General features: G+C 37.7%; 1 protein-coding gene across 1 annotated transcript in view; it reads right to left on the minus strand.

Moving 5' to 3' along the window:
* The window catches only part of FMN2 (formin 2), a 358901-nt gene that overhangs the window by 32215 nt on the left and 314236 nt on the right, over window positions 1–12450 (minus strand). Inside the window, exon 16 of the mRNA XM_062210677.1 lies at window positions 5154–5303. Coding sequence (XP_062066661.1) covers window positions 5154–5303 — 150 coding nt within the window. The remainder of the gene's footprint in view (window positions 1–5153; window positions 5304–12450) is intronic.

The raw sequence follows: 12450 nt of genomic DNA on the forward strand, positions 1-12450 counted from the left end.
TGATTTATTAAATTAAAATGTCTTAAACTGACTAAAGAAGAAATCATGATAGGCCATACTACACATTATGGGAGCTGGACCCAGTTACTGGAGTTGGATTTTCTTTCCTAAAACGCCCCCAGTCTCTGTGAAAATTCCATGCCAGCTCTAAGATCCACACCAAAAGTCCTCTGGGGAGGAAGAATCCCCTTTGTCATTCCTCCCACTGCATACTATTTCACATCTGTTAGCTCAAGAAAGCCAAGACCTTCATAGAAGAAAATTGACTGTCTCATTGCCTAGTAAAAATGTGGAAGGGGTGAAAAATCACAGATAACTTCATGTTAGACATGAAGACGTAGAAAGGGACACTCTGTCTGAAAATTGAGTTCAACTTATGATAAAGCAAAAGTGAGATGTGAGGTTTGGGAAGCCTCCCATCCCAACCCCTGACACTGCCCTTTTTTCCCAGGACCTGGAACTTAGCCTGTTAATCATGGTAAAAAAGTGCACGCATTCCTAATCCATCCCCCATCTGTACTTCTCTCTTTTAATTAATACAGCTCTGGCTGTCCTATTTCCAATGGGCCTCGTTAATGGCCAGGTGACACTGAAGTTAATGTCTTCCTGAAAATAAGAGATGAAGCTGGGCAATTTCCTCACATATTATGTCCTATGAGACCTTCAGTGAGGCGCTTGGCAGAAGAAATGTTAGTTTATCCCTATCTTCTAGTGAATACAGTCAAATTGAGAAATTCAAAAATTATTTTTCTTATATTCAGTGTTGCTCAGTGATGACATGTTTTGACCTTTTTAAAAAGGATTTCTTATGAAAGACTGTACATGTCTGGTTCCAAGTAGATGAGAAACACTTTTTTTTGACTCATGACAGAACCAGTGTGTCAGTTGTCCTAAGCATTAAATAGGATTCTATCACATTTTATTGTGTAGATATGGAGTTAAAGGTTGCAGTGACATTTTTAAACAAAAGTTCATTCTCAGATTAACCAAAACATTGTACCTACCTGAGAAAGTAACTGAGTCACAATGCTGCCTTGAACTTATAGACTATGTTCTAAAGATGCTTACCCTGCCTTATCAACACATTATATTACCTTGTAGAAAGCCATAATTGGTACAGCATTTATGCTAAATGATGAATAAATAATCATTGGATATCCAGCATGTACAAAATGCTAAACACTGGAAACATTTTATTTAGTACACATGATACAATACCATAAGATGGTTATCATCATCTCCGTTTTGCAGGTTGGGAAACTCTGACTTGGGAGGGATAAAAGAATCTGTACTGTCTTAGAGCTAGTAAGTGGCAGAGATATCTAAAAGATCTCATGTTTTGAAACTACATAGACTAGAAAGATAGCATGCTCAATGTGAACATGTAGAGATTCCCCATTTCAAGAAATATATTAGTTAAATTATATGCAAACTCAGAGCAAAGCAAGAAAACACAGAGTTACTACCACCTGTAATGAGACATCAATTAGAAATAAGAGGGTAAAGAAATCTTATACAGGATTTTAAACTTTAAAGATAATTATTCAATCTATAAACACCAAATTAGAGCAAGGAAAATTTCAAGGACACCATTAATATAATCTTTCAGGTTATTTATACCATGCTAAGACATTTTGCTAATTACATGGGTTACTTCTGAAGACTTCATGAGCGGTTGAGAGAGGGAATTGTTCTTCCCTCATTCCAAAGATACTGCAATGAAGACAACTGCCATTTGCTGTAACCCTCTTCTCTGGCTGCCAGACTGGGTTTGTGAAGTTCTGAACTGTGGGAGATCCAAAGACTGATGCAATTCACTTGGAATTCCTCATGGGGAATTTTCAACATGAAGATAGTGCTCCCTCCTCCTGGGTTGTGAAATGTCAGCCACAAGTTCACAAAGTTAAAGCCACAAGTTAAAGGAGTAGCCTGGCTGGGGAATATAGTTAACCCATGGGAAAAGGGAGTAACAATGAGGAGGGAAGGGAAAAGAAGAGGGAGAAGGATTAGAAAGACATAGAGAGGGACACAGGAAGGCCTATTGAAAATGTAGTGGAAGAGACAGGTGGAGACCCACTTGACAAACCCCACTAACCACAGGTAGAATTATGCATTCAGTTGTTCCACAAGCAAGTTCCATCCCTCCCCTCCTATGGTTTGATTTTTCTAAACCAAATGTCTCTTTTTGTTCAAGGTGTTTGGAATGGAGTTTTTATTACTTACAATGATCAGTGTAACTTAATAAGAAAATGTGTTCATTAATAGGCTAAGTTCTTATTTCCATGTCTTTGTCATAGACAATGATGTAACAAGCTTAACCTGCAGTTTTTTGTGGGGACTCTAAGAAGAGAAAGGCAATGTGGCTCAATAATGGTGATACCAGAAACAAAGACACTTGATATCTTGTTGGGAAATAATACCAGAATGCAAACAATAAAAAAATATAGCATACAATAAAAATGAAACAAATTGTTGGGGAGTATAGGATTAGCCATGAATCAAAATATGTTTACAGTAAATGTAGGGGTACAGAGAAGGGAGATAGAGAACTTAGAGTGCAATATCCATTTTAAATATTTGTAATTCTATATGAGATTCTACTCACAGTGATGGTGACTGGACCAGAGGTTGCACACTTTTAAGTAACCATAACCTAATTTGCTGTCAATGTCCCAGGACACCCAACACATTCCTGAAATACCCTTCCATTTCAATACATAAAATATGATAGAGTGTTTACACAAAATCAGGGCCATACCATAGGTATGCAGTCCACCAGAAGTACATGGCACCACTTTTCGAATGGCTTTGTGCTTGGTATAATGCTTTGCCTTTTTGAAGTTGATAATTTTTGTATGAGAGAATGCACATTTTCATTTTTCACTATTTCACAGAAATTATGTAGCTGGTCCTGTACTAAGGAAAATTATTCTGCAAATAATTCAGACTAATGCTCTTGCTTTTCAAAGCAGTCTGGTTATCATTTGCCAAGAGGTATAATAGATTTCAAAGTCAAAGGGCAAAGCAGTAATCTCTCACCTGTCACATGTTCCTCTTTAGCCCTTTATTAAAAGCAAATGACTTAGAAAAAATGAGAAGTCTATAGTGGAAAGCAATGATAATCTGCCAATTTACAACACTGCCAAAATGAAAGCAAGGCCATCAAGTATGTGTCCAAAAGTTTGTTGCATATTCTAGGGCATGACAAGCACAAGATGAAGTACATAACAAGGATCTACTTAATGTTATAAGATATGTGTCAGTGAAGAAAAAGCTCTTTCTGTGTCTGTCAGATGCATACAATACCAGATAATCACATATTGCTGTTGATAATGTTATTTAGAAACACAGCTGTGGACCATGGGACATGTTTCTAGGAAGGTGTGCATCTGAAATAATCTCAACAATATCTGCAGGATGGCATCCCACCAGCTTACACTCTGGTATGTGGTAGAAGGGGAAGGAGATGATGAGACTGTCTACCTAGTGTCTTTGGCCTGAGATCTCAGGAGGCTGGCCAGGAAAAAGCCATTCTTCTACTGTGATGCACTTGTTTACCCAACATGCATTAGAGCAGCTATTCCAAAATGACAATGTTGGCATTCCCACTTTGTGGATGCTTAAATCAAATCATCTCCATTCTTATTTAGGACTCTAATCCCAGATACAATGCAAGTAATTGTGCAAGGTAAAATACGAATTTTTCCCTGTGGAACCTTAGTGTGAATGAGTGTCAGGTTCTTTTCTGGGTAGGGGAACAAGGTTAGATCAGAGATGAAAGGAGACTCAGAGAGGAGCTTGAAGGGAAGTTGTGTGATGAACTATAAAGTTTCCTTACATTTTTCCAACCTAAACAAACCTTTTTTGAGTAAAAATCACCTAATATATGGTTAAGTTTGAAGGAAATGAATGATGACTCAAATATGCTTATTTTTAAGCAATTCTCTCTCCTATCTCACTTTGTGGGTGTTTCACTAACATCACATCTTTTATGTCAACTCCTACTTATTCCCTTTGAAGTAGAATAAGTTTATCATCTTTAGAGCAGACATTTAGAGTGTTTTCCCTATGTTCAAACTGCTCTCTTTTTCCATATAGTACTCACTATGGTACTGTTTCTTCTATGTCAGACATATGAATTCAAATTCATTAATTACAAGAGTGAGTACAAGTCTGGTATAGTCTACATGTTAAATAAAAGCTGGTAATTAATTTCACCTGATTTAAAGCGGTATCAAAATCTATTTGTAAATGAAAACTAAGTTAATAAACATGGTTTCATGTGGAAGCAGACTAAAATGAAGACAATAAGCAGAAAACTGTGGAATTTTATGGTAATGATGAGCAAAGTCTCTGAGGATGTAAGTTTTCTAAAGATCTAAAGCAAAGGCACTGTTACGGCAAGGGAGTTAGGAAGCATATACTAATTGGTTTGGTATTAGGATTTGCTTTATAATGTGGATTATGTTTCCTTTTCATTTTCCCACTAGGCTTAGCTATTTGGGGCTGAGAGCCTGGGAGGGCTAGTTTTCTTCATGACCTAATAGTTAATATGCCTTCATGGAATTTCATCATCACAGAGACTTCATTCCACATACTTAAGAGGAGAAACTTCTCTTCATTCCTGAAAAGATTTATTTTAGGAAATGAGATGAAATTCTGCAAAGATCTCAAAAGGCTTTTTTAGAAATATTGATCATGTGTGCTTCTTGGTGACATCTAGCTAAAATTTTGATATGAACAGTAAAATTGACCCACCCCATGAAATTGAGCAAACACAAACACAAAAATAATGCCTTTACAGTCTTTGCTACCTATCTTTTAAGGTGAGTGGGTTTATCATCCCAGCAAGAAGGTCTAACCTTTACATGGTCTGCTTTTGTGGAGTTCCCTCACAACATAAGTTGCTTTGCCAGGCATTAATCCTGGCAAACCCCCACCCCAGTTATTCTCTGTAGCATCACAGCCTCTATGCTGACTCTTCGTACTCCAACTCCACATTTTCCAAAATGTCAGCACCCTCTTCGATTTTCTGACCCAGGGTGAGGGCCATCTAATTTTTCATTCAGGCTATAAAAGTTGGCAACCCCAGTGGCGTCACACCTAATAAAATACCAGTTTTAAAATGCCATTGTGCAAATGAAAACACCTACCTCTCTTGTAGAATAAGTTTGTTCTCTTTCTTCCAAAAGTCTTTAAAGTCAGAGCTGAACTCATGCCAGATACTGAAGAAAACATTTGGGGACACCTCCTTCTCTCCAATTTTTGGTTTCATGAAGAAATAGGTTGTAGTCTCCAAAAAGCTGTCAAAGTGCACACACACAAGAACATAAAAGCTGTGATTACTTTCCAATATGGATTATTCTTCCTCCATCCAAATGCTGATTTCATTCATACACAATTATTATTACCAAGAAGACTCAAACTCTTCAGTAGTTCAAACCAACAGTAGTTCTTTATGATTCACTCTTTATGGTTTCATGAACAGTCTTAGAAGCAGATAGTACAAGCTGACAATGCTACACTGATACCATACACTAATAACTACCCCAGTTCAATTCCATTTTCAAAATTAATCACTATGTATTTACCATATTTCAGAAAGTAACCTGTATTCAAGTTGGGACATATTGGAAGCAATAGGCCTACATTTTCTTTCTGCACTCCAAACAAATAGAACATCAACCATTTGTCTTCAAACTAATGTACATTTCATCCTTATATTAAATTAAATGTATTCATACTATTTGTCTTCCGATATTGCTGGGGGCCCTGGGAAAGCAAATGTCCCAGGCAGTGCCAAAAATTCTCTCATCAGAGAACATGGTAGTATCATAGAGAAGATACCAATTTGGCAGTCAGCATTGTGACTGTAGACTGTTCAGAGCCAGTCTTCCAAAAGTATCACTCAGAAGCAGGCTCACAATATTGAGCTCAAGAGCTTCACGATGGTTATCTGACAAGGAATATATGACTAGCAAATGATAGGTTTATGACAATGAAAGTCTTCAAGTTTTGTGAATAACACTCTGAAAAGGACTCTGGTCAATACAGTTGATAGTGTCACGGTGAAGACACCAAGGTGGTTGGTCAAAGCAAGGCCAGAGATGTAAAATGGGGTGATATGCAAGCAACCCTTGTCTTTTAACTTATTTTTTTACTTTGGCTTACGGTCAGCACTGTTTCTGCTACACAAATTTCAAGTCTGATTCAACCTGAAGTAAAGATTTCTACAACGTGATTTTGTCCAATACTTGCACATCTTGATACACATGTATATCTCTGACTATATTCAGTTTCATATGACTATTTTCAAACACATACTATGAAAAATAATATGGAAATTGGAAAATGAGGCCGGCGCCGCAGCTCAATAGGCTAATCCTCCACCTGCAGCACGGGCACACCAGGTTCTAGTCCTGGTCGGGGCGTCAGATTCTGTCCCGGTTGCTCCTCTTCCAGTCCAGCTCTCTGCTGTGGCCCAGGAAGGCAGTGGAGCATGGCCCGAGTGCTTGGGCCCTGCACCCGCATAGGAGACCAGGAGAAGCACCTGGCTCCTCCTGGCTTCGGATCAGTGCGGTGCGCCGGCCGCAGCGCTCCAGCCGCAGCGGCCATTGAGGGGTGAACCAACAGAAAAGGAAGACCTTTCTCTCTGTCTCTCTCTATCTCTCACTGTCCTCTCTGCCTGTACAAAAAAAAAAGAAAAAAAGAAAAGAAAATGAAATCTTTATAATGAGTGTGTGCCAAAGGCAAAGGAAGCTGGTGATTATATATAAAATAAAATATTCACAACTCCTCCTGACTATAGGTTACCAAGGTATGACTAGTCTTTGCTTTTAGACTTGTCTTAGGGCTCTCTCTAAGGAGCAAGTTTCCATTTGTCTTCCTATGTTGCAACACCCGATTTAGGTTCTGGCAAGAAATGACAACTGTTTTGATTAAGTGCATAGATCTTAAGAATTGCATATTTCTAGGGTGGGCATTGTGGTTCACAGGGTTAAGCCATCACTTGAGATATCTGGATCCCATAAGAGTACATGGTTCGCGGCTGGCATTGTGGCATAATGGGTTAAGCTACAGCATGCAATGCCAGCATGCCACATCCACTTCTGATCCAGTTTCCTGCTAACGTGCTGGAAAGCAGTGGAAGATGACCCACATCCTTGGACCTCTGCACCCCATGGGAGACCCAGATGAGTTCCTGGTTCCTGGCTTCAGTCTGGCCCAGTCTGGGGCCATTGTGGTCATTTCGGGAGTGAATTAGTGGATAGAAGATATTCATATTCATTCTCTCTCTCTCTTCCTCCTTCCCACCTTCTCTCTTTCTCTTTCTCTCTCCCTCTAACTCTGTCTTTCAAATAAATAAAATAAATCTTTCTTAAAAGACTTCCTGGTTTGAGTCCTGGGTACTCTGTGCTTCCTGCTAAGGTGTCTCTGAGGCATCAGATGCCCTGAGAACACAGGTTTCTGCAGCCTGTGTGGGAGACCTGGATAGAGTTCCTGGCTCCTGGCTTTGGCCTAGCCCAGCTCTGAATGTTAGAGGCATTTGGAGAGTGAATGAGCAGATGGAAGATATCTATCTATATTTCTCTATCACTTCACCTCACAAATAAATAAAAACATATTTTTAAAATTATAAATTTCTCCCAAGTTAGCTGTCCAGAAAAAATGGCAAGGCATAGTCAATTAACCCAAGAAGAGTCAAGCTATGAATCAGATACACTATATGAGAATTTGACTGCCACAAGCTATGGTAATTACATTAGAATGTATGTATAGAATGTGCATTTAACAAATCATGCCTCAATTTTTCATCTGTAAAACAGAGTTTATCATGATATGAAAAAAGGAATTTCTAGTGTTTGTTGAACATTTAATATAAAGACAAAATTATTTTATATTGCATGTAATTTTACATTATACCTATTATATGTTATATTGCATAGTAAATGAATACAAATATATTTCCTAAAAATTTACTGTAAAAATAACTGACCTAACTGTAGATGATTTTTTAAACTTTTACTTAATAAATTTAAATTTCCAAAGTACAACTTTTGGATTAGAGTGGCTTTTTTCCCCCCATAACCTCCAGCCCACTCGCAAATGTCCCATCTCCCACACCCTCTCCCATTCATTAACATCAAAATTCATTTTCAATTATCTTTATATACAGAAGATCAATTTAGTATATACTAAGTAAAGATTTCAACAGTTTGCACCCACACAGAAACACAAAGTATAAAGTACTGTTTGAGTACTAATTATGCCGTTAAATCACATAGTACAACACATTAAGGACAGAGATCCTACATGGGGAGTTAGTACACAGTGACTCCTGTTGTTGATTTAACAATTGACACTCTTATTTATGACGTCAGTAATCACCCAAGGCTCTTCTCATGAGCTGCCAAGGCTATGGAAGCCTCTTGAGTTCGCCAACTCCGATCTTATTTAGACAAGGCCTTAGTCAAAGTGGAAGTTCTCTCCTCTCTTCGGAGAAAGGTACCTCCTTCTTTGATGGCCCATTCTTTCCACTGGGATCTCACTCGCAGAGATCTTTCATTTAGGTGGTTTTTTTGTTTGTTTGTTTGTTTTTGTTTTTTGTTTTTTGTGTTTTTTTGCTAGAGTGTCTTGGCTTTCCATGCCTGAAATACTCTCATGGGCTTTTTAGCTGGATCCGAACGCCTTAAGGGCTAATTCTGATATACATGATTTATTAGCATCCAGTCATATGATTGTCTTCCCTGAAGATATATTTTCATTATTGGTATGTATGGAGACTTCTAATGCTAGCAATAGACATCCTAATTATTAAATAATATCATTCACTTTACCATAGCTTTATGCTGATAATTTAACTTGTGAGTCTCAGATTCTTCACCCATAAAATGGAAGAAAGGCCTGCCTTTGCAATTTATCATGAAGATTAAATGCAAAGTACCTTGCAAATAATAAACTAAAATAACATGTGTTAAATATTAAAGATGCAAAATGCTCTTTGTGCAAAACTTCATGAGTTTGTGAGACATATTAGCATCCGATGGTTAACAAAAAAGAGTGTGAAACTGATTAATGGCATGAGTCTCAATAAAAAAGAAACTTATACCCATAGCTCATTCTTTTGAGGTGACTTGAGCATGAAAAAGGAAACTGCCAAAGAATTAACATAGAACTGTGAGTGCTGTCTCAACTGGGCTCAACCATCTGTCTCCTTAGGATAAAGTGTAAGTATTTTTCAAAAATAACCAAGCAAATAATATGGTAATAGTCTACAGATTATCAAGGTATATTACAGGTGATATAAAATCTGGCTTGCATTAGGCATCATTCAGCTAATTGTAATGTGCACGACAGGAAAGATATGCATTTGGGTGGTGCGCAATATCAATAGCCTCCTCATTGCTGAATGATCTCCTTTCTCTAAGTCTGAAACCAAAACACTCCTGTCTCCCAAACAGCAGTGCAGGATGACTAAGGAGGAGAGATGTCTGGGACTTTCCTTACTACACAGGCTATTCTGTGAGCCTCTCTCAAAATGACTTGGCATATTAAGAACCAACAGTGAAAGGAGCTACACCTCTAACACTGAAGAAAGGCAGGCATCTCAGGAAGAGATGACTCAGAGATCACTGGATGATCAAGAAATCTCTCATCTTATTTCTTAAATGATCAGCACCATCATTGTTTTTGCTACAAACATCAGATAATACAAACATATTTCTCTGCAATGGAATTAAGAGTCACTACAGAACACCAAAGAGATGTCTAGAGCAGAATTATTTTAGAATTTCCCCCCAGCTCCTGTACAATTCAAGAGAGCAACTAGGAGATTAAAAAAATAAAAATGAAAACAAAGCTCAAAAGATAATGTATACAACAACACTAGGAACCCATTATCCTTTCAGACTTTCAAATGCAAATAGATGAGGACAAACCACCAGCAGCACAAAACCCATGTGGTCATATCATCTTCAAAGGAGGAAACAATACATTCCCCTGAAAGGAGGAGGCTCTCCAGGTCACAAACAGATATTCATACTCTGAGAACTGCAGCTGAAACTGAAGGTGGTTTTACAAATTCTAATGCATAGGCCAGAAGTAAAGATCTAAAGCAAATTCTGATACACCTGGAAGAAGTGTAGGCTATATAAACAGAACTATATGTAAGCATTCTAACGGAGACTCCCTTTTCATGTCAAAACTCTGCAGCGAGAGAAAATACTAAGAGCAGAATTCAGACTGTTCAAGAAAACTCAAGGACGAGGAAATAGGCAATGCTGGTAAAATGAAAAAGAGAAAATTATAGACACTATGAGCTTATTATTATTATTATTATTATACCAAAAAAAGAAAAGACCACAGTGGTACTAATTAATTATGCAATTAAAAAATACAGGAAATCTTTAATTTGGAAGTTAAGTGAAACTACTATGAATAACCATTGGCCAAAAAGGAAATCTGTAAAGATTTTGTAGATTATTTAAAATTGAATAAAACGCAGAACATAAATTATCAAAATGTACATGATGCTGGGAAAACAGTACTTTCAGTAAAATTTAGAACTTTGAAGTTCATATATTAGGGTGGAGAAAAATCAGTGTATAGATATCCAATTCAAAAGGCTATAAAGGAGGTACTTTAATTCAAAATTATAGAAGAATAAAATGGTTAAAAGAGCACAGACCAGAAATAAACACTAATCCTTAGAGGAAAATTAATAGGTCAGAAATTGATTTACTAAAAACTTTAATAAAATTGGTAAACCTTTACCAAGACTGATTAAGAAAAAATAGAGAAAATATGTATTACCACCACTAGGGAAGAAAGTACAGGCACCACTGTAGAGCATACCAGCTTAAAATGATAATATGGTGGTATACTTTATAACGTAAAAAAATAACATTAGCAAATTGAATACAGCAAGTTCTAAAGTGGATTACATGTGATAACCAGTTGGAGTTTATCCCAGTAATAGAAAGTGCTTTTAACATTTCAGAAACAATCAGTATAATTTGTCACATTAACATTGGAAAGAAGAAAAGCCATGTGTTTGTTCTTAATCCCCTTTCCTGGCAAACTCCTAAAATGAATCTAGAGTGGTAAAGCATCATTTTGTAGGCTTCCAGTCTCTAAATAGCTTCAGGTTGGGAGGAATTTACTAGAGAGATCAAGGCAGGTTTAGGAGTTTGGAACTTTCCAGGCCAGCATTGTGGTATAGCAAATAATTCTGCCACTTGCAGTGCCAGCATCCCATAGGATATTCACTTCCATTCCAGCTCCCTGTTAATGGACTGGGAAAGCAGAAGATGGCCCAAGAGGTTGGGGCCCTACCACCCGTGTGGGAGACCCGGATGAGACTCTGGCTCCTAGCTTCGGCCTGGGCCAGTGCTGGCTGTTGCTGCCGTCTGGGGAGTGAATCAGTGGAAGATCTCTGTCTCTCCCTCTCTGTAACTCTTTTGAAATAAACTAATTAATTTTTTTTTTTTAAAAAAAAGCAGGTTGAGACTTCCAGTCTCACTCCCCTAACCTCTAGGGAGGGGACAGGGGCTCAAGTTCAATCCAATTAAAGATGGTCAACAATTTATTCAGTCATTGCTATATCATGAATCTTCCACAGGAATTCAAAGGGATAGCATTTGGAGAGCTGAACACATGGAGGTTCCAGGACAATGGGATACCCAAGGAGGGCATGGGCACTTTGTGTGCCTCTTCTTCCACATCTGATTTCAGGGGTTCATCAGAACATTTAAAAATGTACATATATACCTGTTTGCTGTTGGAGGAAGCTGGAGATCCACTTCACTATTTTGAAAATTGATAAGCTAAGGAAAAGAGCCATGCATTTCCTTTATGAATTATACTATGCCTATGCCAAATGAGGGAAAGTGCTTCTTTAAAGAAAATGTGACTTAGTTAATAACCGAGAAAAAGTAACAAACAGTCCACCATCTTGCAAATCATAATGCATTAATGTATCTAGATATTGTCAAAGGCTGATACATCACAGAAGCATACTACCAAGCACGACATGTTTTCTCTTGATACAGATCACACCACACCATACCTCCTTGGCCAAAATCTTCAAATCTGAAACTGATAAAACATCTAAAGCTAACCTCAATCTTCATTAGAATTGAACATCAATGAGGCATTTTCTGTTTATATTCACTGTTTTCTCCACAGCATCTGAATAAAAGTTGTTTGATAGATATTTGCTTAAAAAATGATTGCTGAACAAATGGCCTAGACACTTCAGTGGGCTGGAGGTGGGGGGGAATTCTGATTTTTAGGAATTTTTTAATGGAAGAAATCTGTTAGGCCATATCTTTTGTGGCTTTTCATTAAAAGCAAGGGCTGTGGATTTGAATGGCCAAGATTTAGTTTTGGTTCCACCCAGAGAGGATCTTTGTTGTCATAAATTTTGTGAGCTTTAGTGTCTCACTTAGA

Source organism: Lepus europaeus, chromosome 14 (genome assembly GCF_033115175.1).
Source record: "Lepus europaeus isolate LE1 chromosome 14, mLepTim1.pri, whole genome shotgun sequence".
NCBI lineage: Eukaryota > Metazoa > Chordata > Mammalia > Lagomorpha > Leporidae > Lepus > Lepus europaeus.